Source organism: Penicilliopsis zonata (genome assembly GCF_001890105.1).
Source record: "Penicilliopsis zonata CBS 506.65 unplaced genomic scaffold ASPZOscaffold_12, whole genome shotgun sequence".
Classification (NCBI taxonomy): domain Eukaryota; kingdom Fungi; phylum Ascomycota; class Eurotiomycetes; order Eurotiales; family Aspergillaceae; genus Penicilliopsis; species Penicilliopsis zonata.
This window is the reverse complement of record NW_019208921.1, coordinates 151,582-176,689: the sequence shown is the minus strand read 5'-3', so window position 1 is coordinate 176,689 and position 25,108 is coordinate 151,582. Positions and strand designations below refer to the sequence as shown.

Here is a 25,108-nt window from a genome sequence, read left to right as displayed (position 1 = left end):
AGGGATTATTTCTAGTGAAGGAACACCTGATGAAAGCCCCAAGCACAGACAAATATTCAAATGTTAATGCATCTTCAGGCATGAGCTGATAGCTATCTGGCCCATCCCTGCAATATAACAATAGTGGCTCCAAGCGGCAGGCCACTGGGAGTGCCTGGAGCCAAAACCTTGGGCTTGGAACACCACACAAGGTCAACGTGCTCCATATACACCGTCATCTCGAATCTGCGTCATTCCAGGCCAGAGATACAAGTGACCCTCGACTGTTTCTCCCTCTTCATTGTCTGTACAGACGTCTGACTCGGTGCCCTTTGCTCGTCTGTCTCACCGCCTGTGCCACCCATGGCTCGATAACTTCTTGAGATAAACCACACCCCCCCCCACATTGAAGAATTGCCCACAAAATCAACACCGTCCGTCGTCTGGCACCGCACGCCCTCTCCTGCTCCCTCTCCCTATCGCTTTCCGAGTCCCTCTGGCTCTGAAGGCAGCCGGCCGGTCGAATATGGAAGATCAGGTAGGATTTTGTCCCCCGAGAATTCGGGTTGCAGTGCCCCTCGTGCCCCTCGTTGATTAGGCACGTCGGGAAAAAAAAAACGAGGGGAAATAAATTGGAAAAAGAGGCGAAAAGAATGAAATTTATATCTAGATGCTAAGTATTTCCAGATCGTCAACGCCATAGAAATCGCCGGCAACCATACCTCCGACCAGGCCCTCAAGGGGCAAGCGTTCGAGTTTCTCAACCAGCTCCGCTCCGATCCCGCAGGATGGCAGGTTTGCCTGGCTATCTTTACCAAGACTCCGCAGCATTCGGAGATTGTGCGTCATGTCGCGTTGGAGGTGGTCAATAGTGCCGCGCAGGCTGGAATGATCGATCTGCAGGCGTTGGGGTTCGTGAAGCAGAGCCTGCTGGCGTATCTGCAGCAGATGTACGGGCCGGACAGCACCGCGGCACAACCTGATTCCCCTAGCATCCAGAACAAGATCGCCCAGACCGTGACCTTCCTCTTCTCTGCCCTCTACCCCGGTGGCTGGGAGACCTTTTTCGACGACCTGCTCGGTCTGACGTACAAGACCTCCGCCAGCACAACCCGCGACAACGCACTCGGCATCATCTTCTACCTACGGGTCGTCAACTCAATCCATGACGAGATCGGCGACGTCTTAGTCTCGCGCTCGCGCCCGGAGCAGGACAAGGCCAACTCGCTCAAAGACCTGATCCGCCAGCGGGATGTGCAGAAGATCGTGACTTCATGGCAAGAGATCCTGGCCGCGTGGCGTGACGGCAATGATACCATCGTCGAGATGTCTCTCAAGGCTGTGGGGAGCTGGGTCAGCTGGATCGATATCGGTCTCGTCGTGAACCAGACCATGCTGGACCTGCTGTTCCAACAGCTCGCCCGGGCGCAGAACGCCGACCTGCGCCTTGGCGAGGAGAAGGTGCGGGACGCTGCGGTCGACGTCTTCACCGAGATCATCGGCAAGAAGATGAAGGCCGAGGACAAGATTGATATGATCATCTTCCTCAACCTCGATACCATCGTCTCCCAGCTCTCCAACAGTCCCCCCCTGCGTGACAACCGGTTCACCTCAAAGTACGACACGGATCTGGCGGAGACGGTGGCGAAACTGGTCAACATCACCGTCATCGATATCGTGCGAGTGCTGGAGAACGACGCAGTTGCCGCCGATGCCAAGGAGAAAGCCAGTGGGCTCCTGCAGACCTTCCTGACGCATATCCTCCGCTTCTTCTCCGACGAGTATGACGAGGTGTGTTCGACCGTCATCCCCTGCGTGAACGACCTCCTGTCCTACTTCCGCAAGGTTGTCAAGACCAATTCATCTCTCGCCGCCCAAAACTCCACCATCATGCTCCCCATCCTCAAGGCGATTATCGCCAAGATGCGCTACGACGAGACCTCTTCCTGGGGCGACGAGGACGAACAGACAGACGAGGCCGAGTTTCAGGACCTACGCAAGCGCCTTGCTGTCCTTCAACAGATCGTTGCCTCCGTCAACGAGCAGCTCTACATCGATGCCGTCTCCGAAGTTGTCGGCACCACCTTTGAGAATCTGCGCCAGCCCGGATCCCACCTCGACTGGCGGGACCTCGACCTTGCCCTGCACGAGATGTTCCTCTTTGGCGATCTTGCTGTCAAGGGCGGCAGTCTCTACACCAAGAATACCCCCAATAACCCTGCTGCTGAGCGTCTCATTGAGATGATGCTCCGCATGGTCGAGTCTGGTAAGTAGCTTTAACTCCCCCCCCCATCTCTTTTTTTATATATATACATAAGCTCATTGTTAGATATTCGCTCTTTCACCCACCCTGCTACACAGCTTCAATATATGGAGATTTGCGTTCGCTATAGCTCCTTCTTCCACCACCACACACACCTCATCCCCGGGGTTCTTGAAAGTTTCCTGCAGCTCGTGCATCATCCAGTTAAGAAAGTCAAGACGAGATCCTGGTATCTGTTCCAGCGGCTAGTGAAGCATCTGCGGACTCACATCGGCAACGTGGCGCAGACGGTCGTTGAAGCGCTTGGCAGCCTTCTGGTCATCCAGGCAGAGGTGCCGTCAGAAGGCGCCGATGGGGATGAAATGTCCTCCGAGGACCACGAAGGATCGGCTGATGCTGTCTTCAACAGCCAATTGTATCTCTTCGAGGCAATCGGGATCATCTGCTCCACCCCCGGCGTGACGGCGGACAAGCAGGTCCTGTACGCTCAATCCGTCCTGAATCCAATCTTCGTTGATATGGAGCGGAACCTGGCGGCCGCAAAAGCCGACGACGAGCGATCTATCCTCCAGATCCACCACCACATCATGGCGCTGGGCACACTGGCCCGTGGCTTCTCGGATTGGATGCCCGGCACGACCTCTCCCTCCGCTCTCCCGGCCCCCGAGGTCTCCGAAGCATTTGTTCAGGTATCCGAAGCGACCCTTGTCGCACTTGAGTCCCTCAAGGGCTCGTTCAATATCCGAACGGCCTCCCGCTTTGCGTTCTCCCGCCTGATTGGGGTTCTGGGCGCCAGAATTTTGCCTCAGCTTCCGCGGTGGATCGACGGCCTCTTGACGCAGACTTCATCTCGGGACGAGATGGCCTTGTTCCTGCGGCTCCTGGACCAAGTCATCTTTGGGTTCAAGACTGAAATATATGCGATTCTCGACGCCCTCCTCACTCCATTCCTGCAGCGTGTCTTTTCAGGCATCGCGGATCCGACAACGGGCACTGATGACGAGATCCAGCTGGCAGAACTGAAACGCGAGTATCTCAATTTCCTGCTTGCTGTGCTGAACAACGACCTTGGTTCCGTCATCATCAGCGAGCGTCAGTCCTATCTTTTTTTTCCCCCATCGAAAGAAGGTATCCATTCTAATTACTCCATTACAGGGAACCAACCAATCTTTGAAACCGTCATCTCGACCATCGAGCACTTTGCCAAAGACGTAGAAGACTTTACAACAGCGAAAATGGCCTTCTCCGTGCTGTCGAAGATGGCTAGCTCCTGGGGTGGCCCGGACCTGACCGTCGAGCCGGCGAACGGAATCATCACCCCCCCTTCCCAGACTGGACTGCCAGGCTTTGGCCAGTTCATGATCACCCGCTTCTCCCCGCTATGCTGGGCCCTCCCGGCCACCCCGTCCTTCAACGCCAAGGATGCGCAGGCGAAGCAGGTTCTTGCAGAGGCGGGAGCCTTGCAGCGCACCATCTACAGCAAGACGGGCGCCGAGTACACCGAATACCTGCGCACCCGCGAGCTGCCGGGCGTAGGCATGGGCTCTGATCTGATTGAGGAATTTGTGAATGCCTTGGACCGTCTGGACATGAAGGGGTTCCGGCAGTTTTTCCCAGTAAGTCTCTCTCTCTCTCTCTCTCTCTCTCTCTCTCTCTCTCGATCATTTTACTAATCAAATATTTAGACATTCATTCAACGCCTCAGTGCATGAACATACATTTCTCCCATCCTGTATTTTCTCTGTTACTCTAGATTCCCCCCCCCCGGTGTTACGTGCCCATGTCCATGTTCATTGTTCATGTCTTCCTTCTTCTCGGTCCATCCGATACCTATCCATGCGATCTCATATCTAGGAAAAGAATTATATAGTCCGATGCATTGCATGTCTGGCGTTCAGCATTCCAATCACGGCCCCCCTCCCCTTTTGCTTAGTACGAAAAAAATGAAGATGATGTCTAAAGTAGATCGAGTATCTAGGATAAGCTACCTATAGTCTTCATGACACTATATACTTGCCCTGAATTTTGAACTAGCCATGAAACCCATCAGAAAGTGTGAAGAGTCAAGACGCAAGCTAGACGCACTATGCAAACAGATACCGGGCCGCATGGTCAACATGGTCATCCGCAAACGTCGCCATGGTAAAGTAGCTGTGGTCGTAGTCAGGCTGGTACCGAACCTGCACGCCTGCCACGCCTGCCTCGCGCGCAGCAGCCTCGAAGTTCTCCGGGAGGAGTTGGCCTTGTTTGTAAAAGTTGTCGCCGGTGCCCTAGATTATTTCAATAACTTGGCCGAATGGAGGGGTTTGAGGCATGCATGTTTTTCAATTGATACATACCACATCAATAAGCAAATTCAAATCCCCCTTCCACTTCTTCACCAGCTCGGTGGCATCGTACGCCTTCCACTTCTCACTTTCCGAGCCGAGATAGCCGTTGAACGCCTTCTGGCCCCACGGACAGTTGATCGGGTTGGAGATAGGCGCAAATGCAGAGACGGACTTGTATTTCCCGGGATTCTTCAGGAACAAAGTGAGGGCGCCGTGCCCGCCCATACTGTGGCCCGTGATACTGACCCGAGTAGCGTCCAGCTGGGGGAATGCCGCAAACACGGTCTGCGGCAGCTCCTCCGTCACGTAGCTGTACATGTTGTACCCTTCCTTGTAGGGGGATTCCGTCGCGTCGACGTAGAAGCCTGCCCCCGTGCCGAAATCCCAGGAATCGTTTTCTCCTTGGATATCAAGGCCGCCTAATACCTCTTAGCAAAATACGCTGCCCAAAAAAAAGGCTTCAAATAAAACATACGGGGACTCGTGTCAGGATACAAGACGGCAATCCCCCGCTTGCTCGCCCCATGCTGGAAGAAGCCCTTCTCGGAGCAATTGTCAGCCGTGCAGGTCAACCCGGACAGGTAGATCAGCACGGGGATTTTGGCAGCCGGGTCCTGGAACGTCTGAGGCGGCAGGTAGAGGTTGAAGGCCATCTCGCAGCGCGTCGTGGTCGCCTGGTGGCTCAGCTTGAGCAGCTTGCCGCCGAACGAGGCGATGGTCGCTTTTGTAGTGACGGACATGGTTAACCTTGTGTTAGACGAGGTCTCGGATTTCCACAATGCTCGGAGTGGCCAGGGACCGCAGATATAGATCTAGTTTATATATACGTTTTGATAAGAAGCTTCTGTCGGACGTGGGCCGGTGGGGGAGCGTGAGGGGAAAGTTTTCCTATCAACGACTACCCCGCAGGGAGGAGCTTTTGAAAACAATTACACAAGCTGGAATTATTTCTTGTATCAAATACCATGGATAATATCCATGACTAAGAAAATAGGAAGGAATATTCATAATTCGTCTCATATTATATACACCCGATTAATCCAAAAACACCGGAATGCCATAGATAACTGGCGCAGCTCCGTTCAAGTACTTCAGCACGCAAGAGGACCGGGACTGGGCTACAGCTTCATCGAGGCCAACACGAGTATCCTCTGGAAAGTCGTCGTGCGCCTTTCCAGTGGCCTTGGATTTGCCTTTCTTGGTTGAATCCGTTCCAAGGAGTCCCCATTTTTCCAGTGTTGAGGCGGAAAAACGGTCAATGTCTTTGTCCGTGACGTCCCAGAGCGTGGCGACCAACGCAGGGCTCCCGGCATGAAGGTAGTTCATGGGCGTTCCATACGGCTCGTAATCTCCAGACTCGGTCAAAGCACCGCTGCTGCAGCCCATGAGGAAAGTTACCGCGCATTGATCCAGCCGTTTGATCGTTCGGCCGCGGATATACTGCGCACCACTGCCGTGTCCAAAGTACAGGAATATGCTCTTCGTTTCCAGGGCCTCCTTGAATTCCTCCTCCGAAGGCTCCCGCTTGGCGATACCGGTCCACTGCTCCAGCCCAGAGAGATCTTTCTCGAAAGTCTCCTGTGTTGATTTCAGATCACCGGAAGGATTGAGAATGTAGGTGCCATTGTTCCGGTCGATGGAAGCTCTCTGTCTAGCTGCATCCCCAAAGTCGTGCCGTAACTGCAAGACTCTGTCACGGAGCGATTCTAGGGACGGAACCCGAGTAACAGGTAACCCTTGAAGACATGGTAGAGATTCCCACGGGAACAGATGCAGGGCCTTGTCAAGAACTAGCACGGTGTGCTGAGGCTGCCGCACTGGTTCGTGTTGGATGTTTTCGTGGTAGCTTCGCAGTGCGTCCAGAGTCTCGACAACCATCATGTCAAAATCAATTTCATCGTATGCGTTGCGTTCCCCCTGGAACTGTAGAATGTCCACAACAAAGTAGAGGAGATCCATCAGACACTCCTCAGGATCTTTGTGCTCCACTAGATCTTTAAGTCCAGTGAAGAGCTCAAGGACGTTCTGATGCAGAGTCAATTTGGCATTCACATTTCTTCCACCCTTGCGCCGAGATGGGAGATGCTTGTCGAGAATGTTATGGAATGAGGCTGCAAATCGTGATAAGTGAACGGTCTGGAGGGGTGCCGGCGAGAAAACACCCCTGAATCCGCCGAACCAAACGTTCTCAATGTTCTCCAAAAGATTCTCTAGACGTCGGTCAACGGACTCGCGGATCTTCCACCATTCCTTCTTGGATTGCTTGTCGGTTTGGGCCTTGGCATCATGGGCGGATTTGTTTGCTAGTTTGATGATCTCCTGCATCTCTTCTCTTCCATCCGAGAAGAGAAACTGTTCCTCCTCTTCTTCATCTCCGTCTTCGGAATTGCCTCTCTTCAAAGGTAGCCTCAAAAGAAAGGGTGACCGTCCTTTGCACAACTTCGAAACCACAAACTCGGAACGATCTGCGCTCAATGACAATGAAAGAACATTCCAGTTTTCCGGCAGGATTTCGATATACTTTTGGTTAAAGTCCGCGCTTATATTCGTGTCTGCTTGAGTGCCTGTGGCTTGCGAATTGACCCAAAGCAAAGGATCGGAGAAGTCGGCGAGCTGTTTATCAATTTCAATTGCCATGCGCTCTCGGGCAAAGGCCCCAATACGTCCATATTCTATTTCTTTTGTCAGCGAAATCTTACGAGGGATGCTTCTTGTCCGTCACTAACCGTTCACAGTGGCAGGGGCCTGGGCCCATGTTGTCGAACACCCAGGAACTGTGGCATGTGATAGCATGGAGATGCGACTCAACAAGCATGATGCCGCATGGCTGTCGAGCGTCGAACCAAGAGTAGTCGCCTGCGGTAATATCTCGTTCAAGCACTCCCCAGCCTTCGAGAGCATAAGAGAAAAGTCTTCAGTTGCTTTCTGAGCCCGTGATCTGGTTCCTCTCGCAGGGGCAGCCTTAGCCCTGCGAGTAGATGTTGCTGAGGATTTGGCGGTGGTAACCGGCTCCTTCTGCGCAACCGCGTCGACTGGTTGCAGAGATGGCAGGGAAATAGTGGACTCTGGAAGAACGCAATATACTGCGTGCATTGCAAGGTGGCGGATCGCATCAGCAAGCAGATGCTCACTCATTCCTATCTGGTGAGAGATTCGGCTGCCTGTAGATGTTGCAAACTGGCGGGAATCACTCAAAAGGGCCTCGGCCTTGTCAAAGTTACTCAGTTCACGAGCGCACGCAGCCTGATAGCGAAGAATATCTCCTTTCAGCCTAAGAAGCGAATTTGATTCTGTTGCCAGAGAAGTTGTTGCCTCTGCGTTCTGTTGTCCCTTGTTGGTAGCCGTCTTGGTTGTCGTTGTGCGAGTTCTGCGAGTCGTCGTAGTCACTGCCGTCGTTTGCTGTCGGGTCTTTCGACTAGGCTCACGAACGCGTAATTTCCCCATCTTCTCTTCTAGACCCGATACAGCCGAAGACGCGGGGCTAGCGTCAGGATGATCGGTCTGGATGATGTTAGAAAGCAGCGTGTTAGCCTCAGTGAGGGCGAGGAGCTCTTCTTCATGATGGCCCTGCGCTTTGTAGAGGGCAGCAAGGCTCATCTGAAGAGAAACCAGTTCCATACAGCCCTCAAGTTGCTGTGACATTCCTTGTGCCATTTCTAGGAGCTCTTGGCCTTTTGACAGATGACCGCCACATATCCAATAGTAGCCGAGCTGGGCCTGACAGCCAATCAAGCGCACGTTTGCATTGAGAGTCTTGCTTATCTTCAATGCCTGTTCTCCGTAGTAGACGGCGTCTTGGAATAGGCCATAATGAGCCGAAAGCGTGGCGAGGTTCAACAAGCTGGTATGATGCGAGCCGATGTGAGGCCAAAAGGGAGCACCTTGAGTGTAGGTGATTGATCCGTCAGAGGGAGATGAGCTTTGGGATAAGTTAAGGTTTGCAATTCCCTCTGCTACAGTATTCACGCTAGAATCGCTCTCGATTTTCGTACTTTTCTCCAGCTGCCGTTGAGACAGCCTTTCAATCTTAGCCCAAATTCTGCAGTTGAGTTTTACCGAGAGTTTTGAGAAGAAGAGAGCGCGCTCTGCTGAACCCTGCGCAAAGGACAAGCGGGATTGCATGAAAACAGCGTCAGCAACCAACCTCTCCCACGCAATCTTGGCTTGAAAACTGAGCGACGTTGGGTCCTCGGCGGTATGGTGAGAGTCGTAAAGGCCTTTCGCAGATGAAAGAACTTGCGCTGCCGTATCGACCTTCCCGGTTTCAAGAAGGTAATCAACCCTGGCCAGTTTGCACGAGAGAGTTGCTAGGCATGAAACAGAACGTTTTTCCATGTACATTTCGGCGCGGGAAAGCATGACTGCCGCTTTCTTGCAATACCCAAGACGGCAGTAATGCAATGCAAGACGGGACAGCAGAATGGTTATCTCCGAATAATCGGTATTCTCCTGCAATTCCATAACGCGCAAGACCAGCTCAAGAGCTGCTAGTTGAGTCTTCCACAGGCCAAAGATCTCCGTGTAGTCAACCAATGACTTTAGCTGAATGATCCAGTAATCTGTATCATGGACACATGATTCAATGGACTGCCAATCACCGCAGCTTTGAGTCATTGAAGCCCAAGACGACACTATATTGCTGAGTTCATCTGATGACAGTCGTCCATGGTGGAGCCCAAGAGTAAGTCGTAAGGAATTCTCGAGATGTGTTGCAAAGTCCGCTAAGTCGACATCATCGTAAATCTGTGTGCCAATCTCGATGACAGCAGCGCCTTGTTCTTCAAGGCTACTTAACAATGATAGTTCAACGCAGTTTTGCTGATTGAGACCGAGCCGTAGAGCATGAAGGATAACACGAGTTCGGCGAATAGGATAGACATCGGGTTGATAAAAGTCAAGAAGTCTGGTGACGACAGCAGTAAACATGCATCTAAAAGCTTCTTGACTGTGAGCATGCTGGTACAGATCAGCGAGTAAATTCATTTGTAACTCCAACAAAAAACCTCTTTCGCTGATTTCTAATGAATCGTCATCGAAAAGCTCCGGTGTCTTGAGCTCTTTCCGCCGGATTTTCATCTTTATGTACGAGGTGAGTACGCGGATGAGAGAAAGTCCTGCGTTCCCTGAATCACGGCAGAAACTATGAGGGTGGCTTTGAGAGGGATTCTGGGAAGCAGGTTGTATGGCACCGGCGCTGATATGCTCTTGGATTGAGTGACGAAACGCTTTCTCGGACTCCTTTATCATATTGGCGTCCAGACATAAGTGTGCAAGCCTTTCGAATTTTAGCGCTGCAAAACCAGTTTCCCTGTGAGAAGTCAAACAAGGCGATAGCAGCCCAGTTGAGTGTTTCAGAAGTGGTAGCAGATCTCTGTGGTCTTTGCCTGCTTCCCTCTCTTTCAGATAACGGGACCAAAACAGATTGGAGAGTTTGACCAAGCCCATTCCAACATTATCAGTCTCCTGGCAATCTGGCTTCGCTTCCAAAAGAGTGACTAGTAAGCGCTGGCAATCGCTCAGGATGGCCAACATGTCGTTCCAAGGTGGTCGAGAGGATACAACTGATAACTTCCCCACAGCCACAGCTGAATCAACGGCGGCGAGAGCGATGTTCCAAGAGGATTGAACTCTTGCTTGAAAGAGTTCGTGCTCTTTTGGCTGAGCATCATCTTGAGGGCGAGATCCAATATATCGACGAATGAACCGTACAAAACCCTGAAGATATTCCCGAACTTGGCCAGGGAGGTCTACTCCCTCCGAGCGTTTCTCACGTTCTTTCAATACCGTATCCCCAAGATAGGATATGGCCAACTTTTTCAGTTTGGCCGCCTCCACAAGGAGCTCATCAAGGTCGCTAGCACTGCCTTTCAAGTGCAGCCCCAAGGCTGCTGTAGCATTTTTCAGAGAGTCGGATGCAGCGTTTGGTGTCGATTGACCAGTGGATCGTGAAACTTGGAAATGAATTAATGCAATCTTGCAATAAACTGTGCCGAGAGTGATAGACTGCGCCGCGCTAAGTGGATCGGTGGATTCATTGAATAGCTTCAATGCTTCCTCAAAGCAACCTGCTTCCTGTGCAAGCTGTCCCAAAAGAGTAGCAATTTTAGCCACCGAAATCGTATCCCTAGTCGATGTCTTCTTTACTGAAGACACAATAGACTGCACCCGGAGAATATTTTTGTAAAGCATTGCGAACTCGGATTTTTGAATTCCAGAATCTTGGTGGACGAAGCTTGCAAGATAGCGTGCCAAAGGATCCCACATCTCCTTGCCTTCATCACACACATGACCAGAGAGCTTCCATCCTAGGCAGCGTGTCTCAAGAGCAAGTATCTGCATGCATAGCGAAGTTATTGGCTTCAAATCTCCTGCAGAGGTCCCATTTTCTGAGGACCTTTGGGTCATGGAAAGGATTGTGCTTGATAGAATCTGTAACTGAAGAGCTGCTTTATCTTTGGTGAGACCTCCAGATTCCACTACTGCAAGAATGACCTTTGTTGGACTTGACGGATTCAAGGTCTGAATAGCAGGATAAAGCCTCTGTACCACAGACGCTTTCTTCTCAGCCGCAGCGAGGCGAAGTGCATTTGCTTGGAATGATACCAACAATGCATGGAGGCCCTTTTCTTTTCCAATACTCGAGAATGACAGCATGCTTATAAGGCTCTCCCTGGTTGATTCATCTTCCGGTGCACCTCTTGATTTCGAACGCTCTTCGTTGGGTTTCTGGTCGTGATTGCTGTCTTCGAGGTACCTTTGGATCCGCTTCTTCAGGCTACAGAGTTCTTTGAATGCCAGCTCGTTCAAACCCAATGAAATGAGCTTCCCCGCCAAAACACAAGCACCCTGTTCTAACTGAATATTCGGGAACAGATCTCCCTGTGACGACTGTTCTGTTTTCAGAGCCCGGAGACAAGAGAGTGCTAAACGCGCACATTCAGCCACTGCGGATACCCCATTCTCTCCACGAGGCTCTTTCACTGTCTGTTTCGAATTTGAGTCTTGTTTCTTTCGAGGAGGTGCTTGAGCTCGGTTCGGAGAAGTTGACCGTAGAGGAGTCTATGAAATCAAACTCTATGTTAGCCCGCCACTATTGAAGAAGCCAGATCCATTAATAAGAGGCAAAGGTGCACCTTCAGTGAATCCGAAAGTGTCTTGAGGGTCGAATTAAACACCTCCGTTGCCAGAACGAGGCGTTCCTGGGTCGATAGTCGCCCACCTTGCGACGCGACATCATTCCCTATGCTCTTGGCTCTAGCCGTTCTCGAAACCGGACGACTGGTCGTTTCTCTGGTCCTGGTCTTGGTATCTTTCTTGATCGCTTTGGCTTCAATCGCTAAAGTCGCTTTTGTTGTCCCCCGGAGAAGTGTTTGGAGCGACGAAACCGTCGATGTCGAGCATGTCGTGGAAGATCTAACAGCTGACTTGACTGAGTCAACGGTAGAATCGGGTAACAGCCCTGCGACAGCCATGGTGGGTGATCAAGCAGCAGAAGCCGGCAATTCGCGAGTTGGATGATGCTCCAGGCCACTTCGATCTGACATCGCGGGTCCCAAATCACGCACTGGGCTAAACTGTTTTGGTTGTCGTAGCAACGGCCGCTGATGCTAGGCCTAATTAGGAATAGCCTATCTTCACTCCAACCTGGGCGTTTTTCTCAGGCTTGCGTCAATGAGAGTTGGTGATAATAATTCCTCTACAGTTAATTTCGACGGATTCGGTCCCAAAAACCATCGATCTAGTCATGGCCACACAACTAGGCTTAAGGAGATTTTCAATTTGTCCACTATCATCAGGATGGTGCCGCCCACAGCATATGAACCGACAATGTCGCCGTATCAGCCCATTAACGCAACAGCTCCGTCTCCAGTCCACTTCTGATTCTCTTCCGCGCCTTGCTCAGGCTTCGGTATGGTCGATGATTATTCCCAAGTTTATTCGAAATCGATGGTCCGCACGCAAATCCCCTGGTGTTGCAAAAAAGAACAAGGAATGGAACCCCGCCAGTTTCTACATCGTCATCTTCATTTTGATCGGCTCGCAGGCCATTCGGATGATCGGGTTGAAGAACGATTACGCCGGGTACACGCGCAGTACGGATGCGAAGATCCGGCTTCTCAAAGAAGTCATCGAGAAGATCCAGCGGGGGGAGAAGGTGGACGTGGAGAAAATGCTAGGAACGGGCGATGAAGCAAAGGAAAGAGAATGGGGAGAAGGTATGACTTGCCACATATATTGCTCATAGTTTCATTCTGACCTTTTTGTGCGAACTAGTGCTGCGAGAGATTGAGGAAGAAGATTCGTTATGGCACCAGAAAGCCTCCCAAGCCGACCACAAAGACCAACCTCCTTCCCCGGCACCCACAGAATCGCCAGATACCTCCAAGTCAAGTACAGTCGATGATGAACCCCCAAAAGCCAAGCGCCCACTGAGAAAGGCCGGCTTCTTTTGATACCTCAAGCCACGCCTCAATGCAGAACGCTCCTTCGAGTCAAATCTCATCTTAAAGATCTTTCTTTACATGAAACGTTCGTTGTATAACAAAGAATCAACCCAAGCCTCAAGCTTTCAATTTCTGAGTACAGTCAGTCCTTCTTCGTTTTCTTCGTGACTACCTAGCACTAACAGTCTAACCTAACTCCAGATCAGCATACTATACGGCAGAAGATCTCTTATCTGCAGGCTCACCCGTTTCAGCCATATTTCTGTTATCTCACCACGTGCATATAACTATCTATACAGTCCTACATAGCTACTCCATACTTGATACCCGTATATCCAATTCCACAGATTTTGCATACTATTGTCATCGATCCAAGCAATACTAGGTAGTGTCCAGGTCATTTTAGGGGTCGGTCTGTATGAAATATTAATTTATATCTAATCCAACGACTATCCATCCATATCTTCACCCATCTTTTTTGGAGAATATATTTTGATTCGATATACGTCAAGCAATGGAGACGCTGGCTTCTGCAGAAATTCTTGACATGGAAATAGAAAGCCGTCTTTACGTCCAACTCATGTATTTGCCTCGCTTACCTTACCGTTTGAGCGTTTGGGACCATGAAGCCAGACGAAATGATACCAGTTCTTTTTGCTTTCGTCGAGCTCAGACCGACGAGGAACGGGGTTTCTATGGTTTCATTACCCTTTATAGCTTTGAGGTCTCCTCCTCACTTCCATCAAGGTCGCTCTTAGTGGCTAGGTACTCAGATAGTTAATGACCACCTATTTCATGTGTAGTATCCCTATTGAACTGACACGATGCCGCACGGGTTTGTAACGGCAGTAAGCCAAACTACGAGTATAATGTGCATAGGATCATGGCTTATTACACTTACGACTATAAGATTTCGCTCCTCAACTTTCTCTATCCGAGTAGAACAGACTAGGTAGCACAGGATCATCTATTGTATTCAGAATTGCAAGAAGACCCCAAGAGTGGCTCTGCAATGGAAAAGAAAGGGAGGCTGGTCATCTATGTAAAAAACGACAGCCGCCCTTCAAAGTCTATCTGCTGTTGTTACAATCCACGAGTATTTAGCGGTGTCCCCAGGGGGAGGGGGAGGGTAATGGATGGGTGGGGGGACATGATAATGAACAGAAAGGAAAACAGAGAGGTATGTGTAGACTTTGTGGGTGGGTAGTAGCGGTCCCTAAAACATTTGTGTGGAGGATATCCAGGTTAAGGGCTTTTCATTTTGAACCCCCATGCTCATGCTCATGCAGAGGGAGGGGGGGGAAACAAAAAATATAATGCAAAAGAGGGAGGGAGAATATGGGTGGAAAAATAGGAAAAAAAATTGACGATCAATCGCTTTCAAAACAAGAGTTGCGAAAAAAAAAAATCATTGCTTGGAGTTTTGCAAGAAGGAAGGCCAGCTCTGGGACTGGGGGATCTTGATCCGACCAAAGTTCACATCCAGATCCATGATGAGCTTCAGGGCGTTTCTGGACCTCAGGTAGGGGAGCGGGGCCTTGGCGCCCTGCAGACCGACCCCAGGCTCAATTTGGCCGGCGGGGGTGATCTCTTCGTGAGAGCCAGGCATGGGAAGCCATCCCTGCAGAAGCTCGTAGGCGGCGAGAGTGAAACCGAACTGAGGCGAGGAACGGATGATACGGGCAGGGCCTCCCTTGAAGAAAGCCTTGAAGCCTTCCTCGCGGAGGATGGTCTGGGCACAGTGGCGCAGGCCGGTGTACTTGGTATCACCCTTGCGAGCCTCGACCTGCAGACGCGTCTTGATCACATCGCAGGGGGTCGTCAGGTAAGCAGCCGGCATACCGGCGATGGCACCCGCGGTCAGAAGCTGGACGATTCCGAGCTTCTGGGTCGGGGTTTCACCGAACAGATCGGACTTGAGGTGAGCGTAGGTGGGGAAGTAAATCGCAGAGAAGGGAACTAGTCACGAGTCAGTCTTTTTCTTTCTTTTTCTTTCTGTTCAAAAAACCGAAAGAGCAAGTCTATATTTACCATCACGCAAAAGGCAGGCGCTCGCTCCCTTGTACAATCCCACCAGACCAAGGTTCTTCACGATCCACAGAGCCGAACGACGAGGGGCACCATCGAGGGTCTTGGCGATTTCACCCTGGACCTGGAGGCGAATCTTGACGATTTCGAGAGGGTTGGTGAAGATCTGTATACAACCGTTAGCATCAAGCACAGGAACGGGAATCGAGAGCATTTAATTTTGGGGGGGGGGGGGGGGGCTAGACTTACCACCTGGCAACCTCCAGCAGTACCGCCGGCCAGAATCTCATAGGGGTACCAGATCTTTCCGTTCTCCTTGTTGGTGAAATGGCCACGGACCAGGTCGTTCACGGTAAGCTTGATGGCTTTCTCTGGCGCCACACCGATGAGCTGAGGCAAGACTCCAGAGTACAGACCCAGGAAACCTTCATTGCGGATCACCTTGCGGAAGCAATCGATGGAGTTGTTGTACAGGCGTTCGCCCGGGCGGTTGGAGCGCTGGTTCTGCATGCGGGTCTTGACCAGATCAATAGGGTAGACCATGAAAGCGCCGAAAGCGCCGGCAATGGAGCCGAGCGCGAAATGGTGGGCGGACTCCAGAACGCTGTGCAGAAGAGACTTGGTCTTCTCGGCCGCCTTGTGCGCCGCACCCGAGGCAGACGAGATTGCCTGGCCCGCTACGGCGAAGGACGTACGCCACGACGAGTCGATCACCTTGGCGAAATCTTTCTGCGCGAGTCTACCGGAGGGGGCATCCAACCCGGCGAAGTGGAAGAGAATATCGGCCTCCATGGGGGTGAAAAGAGAGAAGCGAGTGATTCTTGCAGCTTCGTTCAGGAAATCGGTGCGGGTGATTTTGCCGTCGTCGCTCTTCTTGGTGGCCTCGCGCACGATCAGATCAATCATGTCCATCTCACGCATGATGTTCTGGAAGGCGCGAACGGTCGCGTACGAGATCTTGCTGCCGGCGGAGATGTTGCAGAGGGAGGGGAGGTTGTCGAGTAAATAGTCCGACAGCTTGTGCTTCGAGGTCTCCAGAATGATGCGCTGGAAGTCCTCAGGCTCGATGTAGCCATCGCCATCCTTGTCCATCAGGTGAAACGCTTGGCGGATGCGCTCGCCCTGCAGACCGCGAAGCATCTGCGCAAACTGCGGGTATGTCATGTCATGACGAGTCTTTGTGCGGCCAGTGTAGAGCGACGCCCACTCGGAGTTCCAGTCGAACGGTATGCTATCGGCACTCTTGCTCAGGTTGTACAGCTTCTGGAAGTTATCAAAGTTGACGGCGCCAGTTCCCTCGACATCGAAAAGGCGAAAGGCAATCTCGTACTCGGCATCGGGCTTCGCCAGGAGGTTTTCGAAGGTGGCCCAGTCGGAGAGGGACAGTCTCCCCGCACGCCGTCTGTCCGCGACCTGGAACAGGATACCATATTGTTCGCGTTTAATTTTGTGCTAGGTATTGAATAAAGAATCAGCCAGGAGTTTTTTTTTTCTGTTTATATATATTTTTCTCTTCTTGCAGATACGCAATCGGTCCTTGAACCCCCCCCCAAAAAAAAGTGACTCACATAATCTTCTTGCTTAGGGGCAATCGCCTCAATGAAGCTGTCCTCTGACATATACAACTCCCCTGTCTGCTCATCCTTCTCTGCATGGCGAAGGAAGTTTGCCTGGGCCTGGTGTGACAGCTGTGAATCATCTTTACTGCCCACGAGGGAGGCCTTGACAGTCTCCTTGATGCTGGACATGGTGTCTCGGAGTAAAAGATTAATTAGCTATTTTTTTAAAGAAAAAAAAAAAAACCAAAAATCTCAATGTACTCCTTCGTCTAAAGACAGTGAGAGGAAGAGAGAGAGGGAGAGAGAGAAAGACAGAGGATTGCTAAAGAGGGGTGTGAGAAAAGCTCTCTCTGAGGTGTCAGCTGAGGGCGAACGCTGCGAAGGGGGCCAGAGAGACCGCAGAGCTGCGCAGAGCGAGCGAGTGGAGTGGAGTGGAAAGGATTTGGCAGACCGAAGGGGATTGCGGGGGGTAAAAGGGTTGTTGTTGCGGGTTGGCAGGACTAGATGAAGATGCCGGGACTCGAGGATTGCCTTGCCCGTGGTGATGGTTAGTTATCTAGTACCTACACTTCCTAATTTTTTTTTTTTTGCTCTTTTCTTTCCTTCTCATGTTCCATATACTTTTCGTATTTTTTCCATTTTCGCCTCACACCAACAGGGACCCCCGGATAATCCTCTTTAGCCGATATGCTCCGTTTGGCTCGCGAGTCAGGTCACCGGATCAGCTCACCGCCTGGGACTATTTATTATGATCTACATTGACAGAGATATATGTAGTAGGTAGTTAACTAGTAGGTACCTTGGCAATTGTGGTAGTATTTATATATGTAGTATATAGAGCATATATAGTTATTGTTTGCTAAGTACATATATACACAACACGTAGCAGATGGCCTGAATGTGGTAGTACCGAAGCTCCTCCAGGCACAATTCAGTCGGCAGGGGGAAAATCGCTCGCTCCCGTCGTCGGAATCGAGAACCACGGTAAAATTCGGCACGGCGGGCCAATCACCTACGGTACTGCCGCCGGATTATTAAGCGTTATGCCTTGGAGATTAGGACGGGAGGTACCTAAGTTACTACCTAGGTACCTAGGTACTTAGGTAGGTACCTAGAGGTAGGTAGAAGGTATCTTCTATAGGACTGTGAGTCTGTAGCTCTTCTCTCTTCTCTCCTATATTTACCTATTTACTCAGCTAATGGTGTTCTATATGATGAAATTAAATTACTAACGACTTTACGTAGAGAATATCGGCCCGGTGTGGGACAATCAATTATGCCTGACGCTGATCCGGTGCGGAGTCGTGGCGGGTCGAGTTGGAGAAGGATTTGGAGAAAGCGGCCGTTTCCCCTCTTTGCTTCCGGTTGTCTCCGCATGAACACGACTTTGTACACCGAAATACGAGGGGTACATAATAATAATACTTGGCCGAGGGTAGTACAAGTACGGAGTAGTACATACATACCTAGGTTAGGTACCTACCTAGTTATAGTGGTAGTTACAGTATTGTAGCATGGTTACTATGTTTATTGACTATAATTATTAATTATTAGTAATTTTATCTCTTGGTGGAGGTGAGGTGAAGCTACTCCGTATAGCTCATCCTATATCATAAGATGATGGGGTGACTCTTTGTTACTAAAATATTTAGCTATCTTAGTATCTCTTGACTAGTTGCCTTAGATAGGCATAGACTGCTCTAGAGTCTAGGTCTATTTATCCAGTATAATTCTTCACTATTATTATTAATTAGTTAAATCTAGAGAATATCAGATATCTGTTTTTAAGAAATAAGATAAGATTAAGATAAATAGGTTTAAATATGAGTATAAAAGGTTATCACTAAGCCTAAGGTAGAATAATTCTACTCTTTTCTTACCTTAGATCTTTTCTCCTACTTATCTTCCCCTCTTGATATATAATCAGATCACTATAATCAGACATATCCAGTCTATCTACACCTAGATAGAAATACTTTTATATGGAACCAAGTCCACGATTCCATAGCCAAAGAAATGTCAAGACAGTAAACTTATGTGCCATTGATAAAAGTAGAACTGGAATGAAAAACCAAAAAAAAAAAATACAGTCATGTATGTACCTAGATACAGAGATCATCAACTACTCCTTGGACGGGACTTCGCCTGGCTTCTCTAACCGAAGGAGCTTGAAGAACGTCCGTTCAACAGGCAGGAGAGCCAGCATCACCCTGTTCGAGCGGTACGCAGCCGTGATGGTGCAGACGCCCGCTACGGCATCCAAAATATAATGGTTCGCTGTCGCAATAATGGTGAATCCCATTAGTAGCGGCCACAGGGGGGCAAGAAAGCGGAGGGGGCGGTGCGGGCTGAAGCTGACTAGACAGAAGGCGATAAGCACAGCGTTCCCAAAGTGAAGGGAGGGCATGGCGGCGATCGTGAGCTGGAACCTGTTGTGCGTCCATGATCCACCAGGGTTATTGCCATTGCCGTTTAAGACGTCGACAAACCCGTACTTCTCCGGCAGGAGACGCGGAGGCGTGCACCGCCATGAAGTCAAAATAATGAAGGCAATGACGTTCTCGAGAGCCAGCGTGCGGCGGATCTGCTGGTACCGCGCGGTCGGAAGGAAGGTATAGCAGTAGACGAAGAAGACAACGCCGAGCACAATGTGCGAGTAGTACACGCAGGCAAGGTAGGGAATCAGCCAGGGCGCGCGGTCGAGCACGAAACGCTGCACATCGTGCTCGATGGCGATATGTGCGATGCGTTCGAGGGCGAGAATCTGAATCCCATGGTGCTCGGCGCGGGAGAAGATCAAGGCATGGTCGCGGATGAGGGTGGCGGACAGGGCGCGCAGGCCTTGGTATATCTAAACTTATCAATTCCTAATCCTGGACCTTTTGAATGCATGCGATCCCATACCCAATAAATGAGCAGCCAGTACCAAATCTCAAGCAGAAACGGAAACCAGGCCAGAACTCGGGTTTGAAGCGTGGGCTTCTTAATCATTATCCCATCGTCATCTTCCCCATCGCTGCACGCATGCTGGACGGCCTGGTCTTCTGGGTCCTCTTCGAGCAATGGTGAACGAACTCCATGCCTGTTAGCTGATTTGGGTGTCTTTCGTCTGTTAATGATCGTTCCGGCGGTGAAGATGGCCGCAATGGCTGCGTTGTCAGCGCTCCTTCAAGAGAGGAAAGCATCGTATGAATTATTAATTCCATACCAACTGGTTCGACCGCGTTTCTCAACCCCATGACGGTTTTCCATAAGAAATTCCCACTAATCGGGCCATGGTGATTGAGGATAATCGGCTTCGTGGTGCTTCATATATATGCCTGGAATGCACAAGGGATACCGCATCCGTCTCGGAAGCGGGCGGATCGACAACAACCTGTTAGCTGGTCATGGCAAAGGTTCTGGCAGCTCATTTCCTTGTTGGGCGAACAGCTCATTCGAGTGGGTTTCTCATTGGAGTATTTAGCTATGCACTAGTCAGCTAACTGGATCATCCAGATGAAAACAGGGCCGAGCCTGGGATCGATCCATGGCGGAGGTTGGCTTCCGCTTTGGGAGGCTTCCTTTAGCCCAACACAATTATTTAGTTTAGGTAGTTGTCAGGTGATTTATGCTATTAATATACCTAAATATTTACATAAGTAACTCTCCAGGTAAGTATATATAAAATACAATATCTAATTATTTTATATGCCTGGTCAATCACTGAGGTGCTGTATGGAGTTCATGATTGAGGGATAGTTATATTTTGGTTAGATGGATACTCTATATCTGACCAAGTCCTAAAAGATAAATAAGCCTTATGCTAAGTTATAGTACACTTTAAAAATCCTTTTTATTCTTGAGAAAGAGTCATTTGATGCTTTTTATGTGGTTATTGTTGGCCATTCCTGGACTGTTTATCCCAGGCACCAGGCACCTTAGTACTTTGAACTACTAGGTACACAATCCATCTATTGGATGAGTACTCCGTATCACCACGATCTGAAGATGAGTCTTTCAAGATATCGAGTATATTGAACATTTTAATGATCTTGAGTATCCAAAGTCGTTTCTTTGCCTGTGATGGAAAACATTTGAGCGCTATTCATCAGTGGACACAGGGTCGAAGATGGCCATCCAATTTCTCAATATTGTTCTACTAAATACCAATGGAGGCACTGTCCATAGCTACAACCAGCCTCCAGTTTGAACTTTTTAATGGGCTTCTGCCATTTACTACTGATGAGCATCGTCTGTGGGCGAGATAGGAGTTGCCGAAAAGGACGCCTCTCTATCACTCCACATCACTTCAACTGCGTCCTGTCACTCAGATACGAGGAAATTTAGATTAATCTCGTGCAGAATATGTCTCCAGTCACATATCATCACTTGCGTTCTCTCATCTTCCCGAGTCTCCCACCAATCCCTCGCACCGTCCTCTGCCGTGGTGGGAAGCCTCCTCGGTCTATTCAACCTACCAACACCCACCAGCAATCAACAACCATAGATATTTGCTCAACAATTAGCCTAGCCAGACGGGACAGACCCTGCAGACTGTTGCTGAAAAAACTGGAGAGGTGTGATGAGAGGGCCTGTTGTGCGTCGTCTCGGCGCTTAGAGGGCTGCTGTGAGTGCTTCATTGGCTACGCTCTCCCAGCACCTCGCACCAAGCCTCTCAATAAGGTTCTTTTCTGTCCTCCCCTCCAGCAAGTCACAGAGAGATATTGCCCATCAGAGACTGTGGTGCAACAGCCAAGGGCGACTATATAGCCGCGCGACATCTCCTGCGTCCAGAGACCTTTCCTCTTCTTCCAACATACAGTGTGTGTTGCTATTTCTGTTCTCTTCAACCTATTTTTGGTTTTACTCAATCTGTGTGGCCGGTCCAGACAGTTGTTACCTTTTAAGTTAATCGTATATTCTAATAGTCTTCCTCCATACTTTAACCACGACTTTGTTGATCAAAGTCACCTTCATCGTCTAACTTTTGCCTCACTACCTGACCGCCACTTCTCAAAAACAAATACAAAAGACAGAAATCAATATCAAAAAATGTACGCTGCACGCTCTGTCAAGCCTAAGCTCTCTCTGAGCATGTCTGCGGTGCAAAACGCACGCCCCTCGCTGTCGCTCAAGTCGCCCGTCGTGCCTCGCACGCCTGTCTCTCCCTCGCCAATCGCCAGTCCCCAGGCAAGGAAGTTCTCGTCCTTGCAGCCTCCGGTATATGTCTACACCAACACGTGCGCTTCCAAGAGCATTCTCAAGAAGAGCCATCACGCTGGTGTCATGGGCCCCGCCGTTGAGAAGCACATTCAATTCAAGGGCTCCCCGACTGTCCATTGTGTGACGCCGATCGAGAACAAAGACGAGTACTATGGCTCGTATACCAAGTTGACAAGAGAGGAACGGCGGTGGCAGGTACGCGAATGAAGGGAAGAGACAAGCAACTAAAAATCATCTCTCTCTCTCTCTCTCTCTCGCCCTCATTTCGCTCTCAAAGTGCTTTGCGCCACTCTAAGCGCGAAATGACGCCTCCCCGTGACAGCGTCTGGCTCCGACTCATTTTTTTGATGAGATACATTTCTCACAGAGCTTCGGATGAAGGACCAGCGTCCACCATTTCCCTGGGAACGATAACTGTCTTGCAGACGGTCACGAATGACGATGTGATGTATTGACGGAACTATGAATGATCTACGAATAACTTATATTATTAGCTAGATAGTGTCACTCATTTAATATACTATCACTCCATCAAAGCAATCCATACAAGTAGAGAGAAATTAGAACGGTAGTAGGATTGTTTATCAGAATTGTTTACTCCGCAGAGTTGTATAGTAATAGGGCTTCGTTGTAGGGCTTGCGGCCCGTGCACCCGAAAGCTTTTGCCCATGAAGTTCCGTTGACCAGTTCGGTCGGCCATTGTAAGTAGTTTTTCAGTCATCGCGACTCATGCTTTGTTCAGCACCTACATCTGTCTTTCGGTCAGTCGTTCGGTCTCCTCGGCTTGGTCTAGGTGTCTGGAGGCAGGGGGTTCCGTCAGTTTCGCGGAGATGTCTTCTTACACTGGCCATCGAGTCATCATGGTGAGTCTAGTGAAAATCCGCGTCTCTCTATCTATACCAGACTTTGTATTTTTTGCTGACGATACTTTTGCTGCTAGTGACGATACATCCGTGGCTATTCTCGAGAAAGAGAAGAATGCAACCAAGATCCATTTCCTAGAAAACGTGACGGCCGACACGCGAGAATACGGCGGCATCCACCCGATCGTTGCTCTCGAATCGCACCATGAAAGCATGTCCAAGCTGGTCAACAAGGCACTGCACCATCTTCCCCTGATAACTGGGGGTAATAGCGATGGTGGTGGCGGTCAGATTACCCTCGCAGGCGAGAGCCAACCGCGGCGGAAACCAGACCTTGTCGCTGCGACCAGAGGACCAGGCATGCGGTCGAATCTCACTATCGGGCTGGAAACGGGCAAAGCGCTGTCAGTGGCATGGCAGGTGCCATTTGTCGGGGTGCATCATATGCAGGCACATCTTTTGACACCACGACTCGTCGCATCGTTGGAGGGCGGTGATGGTCCTACCCAACCGAAGTTCCCTTTCCTGTCAATTCTAGTCTCGGGGGGACATTCCATCCTGGTCAGGTCGACTTCGATCGTGGGACACCAGATTATGGCCGAGAGTAGCGACATCGCCATCGGGGAAGCGCTCGACAAAACGGCGCGGGAAGTCCTTCCGCCTTCTCTGCTGGAAAACGCCAAGAATACAATGTACGGCAAGATGCTGGAGCAATTCGCCTTTCCCAATGGCGCTGCAGACTACACCGACTACCGGCCCCCACGAACACGCGGGGAAGAGTTCATCAAGAAGGAGACACCCTGGGGGTGGGCCCTTGGCACCCCCTTTGCCAACACGCGAACCCTAGAGTTCAGCTTTGCGTCTGTCGCGAGCCGGGCGAAATCCCTGATTGTGGCGAAGACCAAAGCCGGGGTAGACGTCTCTCTTGAAGAACGGAGAGCGCTTGCCCGCGAATCGATGCGTGTGGCCTTCGAGCACCTCGCTTCCCGGACGATCATTGCCCTAGAGACGCTCCGTCAGGACGCAAGCTCAGATAAGATCAACACCCTCGTCGTTAGTGGCGGCGTCGCCGCCAACCGGTTCCTGATGACCGTGCTGCGCGGGTTCCTCGACGTCCGCGGCTTCGACCATGTGAGACTCGTCGCGCCCCCGCCCCGCCTCTGCACCGACAACGCCGCCATGATCGGCTGGGCGGGGATCGAGATGTTCGAGGCTGGCTGGCACACTGATCTCGGGACCCAGCCGGTGCGGAAGTGGGCGCTCGACGCGCAGGCGGACGATGGTGGCATTCTCGGTGTGGGAGGTTGGATTAGAAAGATGTAGATATCTTACAAGGTTAGCGTTTACATGTACTATAATAACCATAATACACTGTACGATATAGGTCTCCTTGTTTTGCAACTCTACAGATACCCTGCTATATTTGTTGATCATTGGATTTGTTGACTTTTTGAGGTGTTGACTATCGAAACCGAAGAAGACATGCTATGTACCCCAGGCGAGACTTAACCCATGATGTCAAGGATGAAAGCGTTGGTCTGATGCACGCTATTTTCCGAGCGACAAGAGGCAGAATGTATAACCGACACCATTTCAGGCGATGATTCGCATCTTCTGACCTCCAACTATCCATCATAACCGCACTGCCCTCATAGTTGCCACCACATCAAGTATGAAGCAATCAACCACCGGGGACATTGCTTTCCTGTCGCAGGGTAGTGATCTGCTTGCGCAGCTCGAGAAAGAAGTCCTTGCCACTCGCCGTGGTATTTGCTACTATTGTCAGTCATCTTCCAACAATTTTTCTTTCTTTTATAAATTGTATTGATAGCGTACGCTTTGAGCCCCATGGTCCACTCGCCCGGTTATTCACTTCCTTGCCAGAGGGTTTATAGAAGAAGGGTCTCGGCTCTTGATCGTGACAAAAAGTTAGAAAGTCGAAGTCGATCCAACGAACGAAGCGGTCTGCATCTTACCTCCTTGACCTGATTTAAAGAAAAATAAATTAGTAGAGCTCAAAAGAAGACATGAATTTTTATGTCCCTCTAAGATGAATATCTCGTACCTCTCCTAAGAGCTGCTTTGGCCTCCGCAGCATTAAACCCACGCACGGGGACATGCTGGTCTTGGGGAAGTCCCATGCTTGCCGCATCGCGAGACGCACCCCAGGTGTTTCCCATACCGGCAGCAGGGGAGCCGCGTCCACTGCCTTGTTGGCCCATATTATTGTTCCGTTGTCGTTGCCCGGACTGGCGATTTGGATCATATGGTCGACCTCCGCGCCATCTGCAGTCTGTCAGCGGATGAGGAGTGCTTTTTATAGGTACTTTATAAAACTGCAGTGGCTACATACCGCTCGTCGCCGGGTCCACTCATCCTGGACGACGGTAGATTGCTCAGAGATGTAGCGTGCACCAGCTGGCCTCTCTCTCTCTCT

General features: G+C 50.4%; 9 protein-coding genes across 9 annotated transcripts; 4 read left to right on the top strand and 5 right to left on the bottom strand.

Annotated features, from left to right (window-relative positions):
• The first annotated feature begins 107 nt into the window (after window positions 1-107).
• On the top strand, window positions 108-4,052 carry ASPZODRAFT_134320 (hypothetical protein). Its single transcript, XM_022723500.1, has 5 exons — window positions 108-517; window positions 667-2,245; window positions 2,309-3,334; window positions 3,398-3,858; window positions 3,928-4,052. The coding sequence occupies exons 1-5, from the start codon at window positions 506-508 to the stop codon at window positions 3,952-3,954; spliced, it is 3,105 nt and encodes a 1,034-aa protein (XP_022579413.1). The 5' UTR covers window positions 108-505; the 3' UTR covers window positions 3,955-4,052.
• Window positions 3,960-5,469, bottom strand: ASPZODRAFT_134318 (hypothetical protein). Its single transcript, XM_022723499.1, has 3 exons — window positions 5,048-5,469; window positions 4,582-4,991; window positions 3,960-4,512 (listed from the first exon to the last, which is right to left on the bottom strand). The coding sequence occupies exons 1-3, from the start codon at window positions 5,310-5,312 to the stop codon at window positions 4,327-4,329; spliced, it is 861 nt and encodes a 286-aa protein (XP_022579412.1). The 5' UTR covers window positions 5,313-5,469; the 3' UTR covers window positions 3,960-4,326.
• Window positions 5,470-5,565: 96 nt separating this feature from the next.
• On the bottom strand, window positions 5,566-12,083 carry ASPZODRAFT_160438 (hypothetical protein). The gene is made up of 3 exons (XM_022726468.1): window positions 11,706-12,083; window positions 7,299-11,631; window positions 5,566-7,244 (listed from the first exon to the last, which is right to left on the bottom strand). The coding sequence occupies exons 1-3, from the start codon at window positions 12,042-12,044 to the stop codon at window positions 5,608-5,610; spliced, it is 6,309 nt and encodes a 2,102-aa protein (XP_022579411.1). The 5' UTR covers window positions 12,045-12,083; the 3' UTR covers window positions 5,566-5,607.
• A 162-nt stretch (window positions 12,084-12,245) lies between these two features.
• Window positions 12,246-13,511, top strand: ASPZODRAFT_134316 (hypothetical protein). Its single transcript, XM_022723498.1, has 3 exons — window positions 12,246-12,788; window positions 12,847-13,152; window positions 13,218-13,511. Exons 1-2 carry the CDS (start codon window positions 12,317-12,319, stop codon window positions 13,023-13,025), a joined length of 651 nt encoding a protein of 216 aa, XP_022579410.1. The 5' UTR covers window positions 12,246-12,316; the 3' UTR covers window positions 13,026-13,152; window positions 13,218-13,511.
• A 457-nt stretch (window positions 13,512-13,968) lies between these two features.
• ASPZODRAFT_134315 (hypothetical protein) lies at window positions 13,969-17,126 on the bottom strand. The gene is made up of 4 exons (XM_022723497.1): window positions 16,613-17,126; window positions 15,294-16,496; window positions 15,048-15,210; window positions 13,969-14,975 (listed from the first exon to the last, which is right to left on the bottom strand). Exons 1-4 carry the CDS (start codon window positions 16,790-16,792, stop codon window positions 14,425-14,427), a joined length of 2,097 nt encoding a protein of 698 aa, XP_022579409.1. The 5' UTR covers window positions 16,793-17,126; the 3' UTR covers window positions 13,969-14,424.
• Window positions 17,127-18,669: 1,543 nt separating this feature from the next.
• ASPZODRAFT_134312 (hypothetical protein) lies at window positions 18,670-20,112 on the bottom strand. The gene is made up of 3 exons (XM_022723496.1): window positions 19,812-20,112; window positions 19,508-19,752; window positions 18,670-19,454 (listed from the first exon to the last, which is right to left on the bottom strand). The coding sequence occupies exons 1-3, from the start codon at window positions 19,840-19,842 to the stop codon at window positions 18,726-18,728; spliced, it is 1,005 nt and encodes a 334-aa protein (XP_022579408.1). The 5' UTR covers window positions 19,843-20,112; the 3' UTR covers window positions 18,670-18,725.
• Window positions 20,113-21,348: 1,236 nt separating this feature from the next.
• On the top strand, window positions 21,349-22,268 carry ASPZODRAFT_134310 (hypothetical protein). The gene has a single exon (XM_022723495.1). It carries the CDS (start codon window positions 21,638-21,640, stop codon window positions 22,013-22,015), a length of 378 nt encoding a protein of 125 aa, XP_022579407.1. The 5' UTR covers window positions 21,349-21,637; the 3' UTR covers window positions 22,016-22,268.
• Window positions 22,269-22,537: 269 nt separating this feature from the next.
• ASPZODRAFT_70688 (hypothetical protein) lies at window positions 22,538-23,994 on the top strand (the record flags this gene model as incomplete). The annotated part of the gene is made up of 2 exons (XM_022729692.1): window positions 22,538-22,671; window positions 22,749-23,994. 2 exons carry the CDS (start codon window positions 22,538-22,540, stop codon window positions 23,992-23,994), a joined length of 1,380 nt encoding a protein of 459 aa, XP_022579406.1.
• Window positions 23,995-24,352: 358 nt separating this feature from the next.
• ASPZODRAFT_17809 (hypothetical protein) lies at window positions 24,353-25,047 on the bottom strand (the record flags this gene model as incomplete). The annotated part of the gene is made up of 5 exons (XM_022727093.1): window positions 24,353-24,444; window positions 24,508-24,582; window positions 24,648-24,656; window positions 24,737-24,957; window positions 25,025-25,047. 5 exons carry the CDS (start codon window positions 25,045-25,047, stop codon window positions 24,353-24,355), a joined length of 420 nt encoding a protein of 139 aa, XP_022579405.1.
• Between the last annotated feature and the right edge of the window lie 61 nt (window positions 25,048-25,108).

Bases quoted from the DNA above. Each gene is read 5' to 3' on its own strand.
- ASPZODRAFT_134320 (XM_022723500.1), top strand. The intron at 2,246-2,308 runs GTAAGTAGCTTT...GCTCATTGTTAG, and splicing joins GCTCCGCATGGTCGAGTCTG to ATATTCGCTCTTTCACCCAC. The intron at 3,859-3,927 runs GTAAGTCTCTCT...TCAAATATTTAG, and splicing joins GGTTCCGGCAGTTTTTCCCA to ACATTCATTCAACGCCTCAG.
- ASPZODRAFT_134318 (XM_022723499.1), bottom strand. From the start codon at position 5,312: ATGTCCGTCACTACAAAAGCGACCATCGCCTCGTTCGGCGGCAAGCTG. The intron at 4,992-5,047 runs GTATGTTTTATT...AAGAGGTATTAG, and splicing joins GTATCCTGACACGAGTCCCC to GCGGCCTTGATATCCAAGGA. The intron at 4,513-4,581 runs GTATGTATCAAT...GAAATAATCTAG, and splicing joins TGAATTTGCTTATTGATGTG to GGCACCGGCGACAACTTTTA.
- ASPZODRAFT_160438 (XM_022726468.1), bottom strand. From the start codon at position 12,044: ATGGCTGTCGCAGGGCTGTTACCCGATTCTACCGTTGACTCAGTCAAG. The intron at 11,632-11,705 runs GTGCACCTTTGC...TTGATTTCATAG, and splicing joins CACTTTCGGATTCACTGAAG to ACTCCTCTACGGTCAACTTC. The intron at 7,245-7,298 runs GTTAGTGACGGA...CAAAAGAAATAG, and splicing joins GGCCCCTGCCACTGTGAACG to AATATGGACGTATTGGGGCC.
- ASPZODRAFT_134316 (XM_022723498.1), top strand. From the start codon at position 12,317: ATGGCCACACAACTAGGCTTAAGGAGATTTTCAATTTGTCCACTATCA. The intron at 12,789-12,846 runs GTATGACTTGCC...TGTGCGAACTAG, and splicing joins GGAAAGAGAATGGGGAGAAG to TGCTGCGAGAGATTGAGGAA.
- ASPZODRAFT_134315 (XM_022723497.1), bottom strand. From the start codon at position 16,792: ATGTCCAGCATCAAGGAGACTGTCAAGGCCTCCCTCGTGGGCAGTAAA. The intron at 16,497-16,612 runs GTGAGTCACTTT...TTCAATACCTAG, and splicing joins CCCCTAAGCAAGAAGATTAT to CACAAAATTAAACGCGAACA. The intron at 14,976-15,047 runs GTAAATATAGAC...ACTCGTGACTAG, and splicing joins CGCCTGCCTTTTGCGTGATG to TTCCCTTCTCTGCGATTTAC.
- ASPZODRAFT_134312 (XM_022723496.1), bottom strand. From the start codon at position 19,842: ATGGGGTTGAGAAACGCGGTCGAACCAGTTG. The intron at 19,753-19,811 runs GTATGGAATTAA...CTGACAACGCAG, and splicing joins AAACGCGGTCGAACCAGTTG to CCATTGCGGCCATCTTCACC. The intron at 19,455-19,507 runs GTATGGGATCGC...TGATAAGTTTAG, and splicing joins ACTGGCTGCTCATTTATTGG to ATATACCAAGGCCTGCGCGC.
- ASPZODRAFT_134310 (XM_022723495.1), top strand. From the start codon at position 21,638: ATGTACGCTGCACGCTCTGTCAAGCCTAAGCTCTCTCTGAGCATGTCT.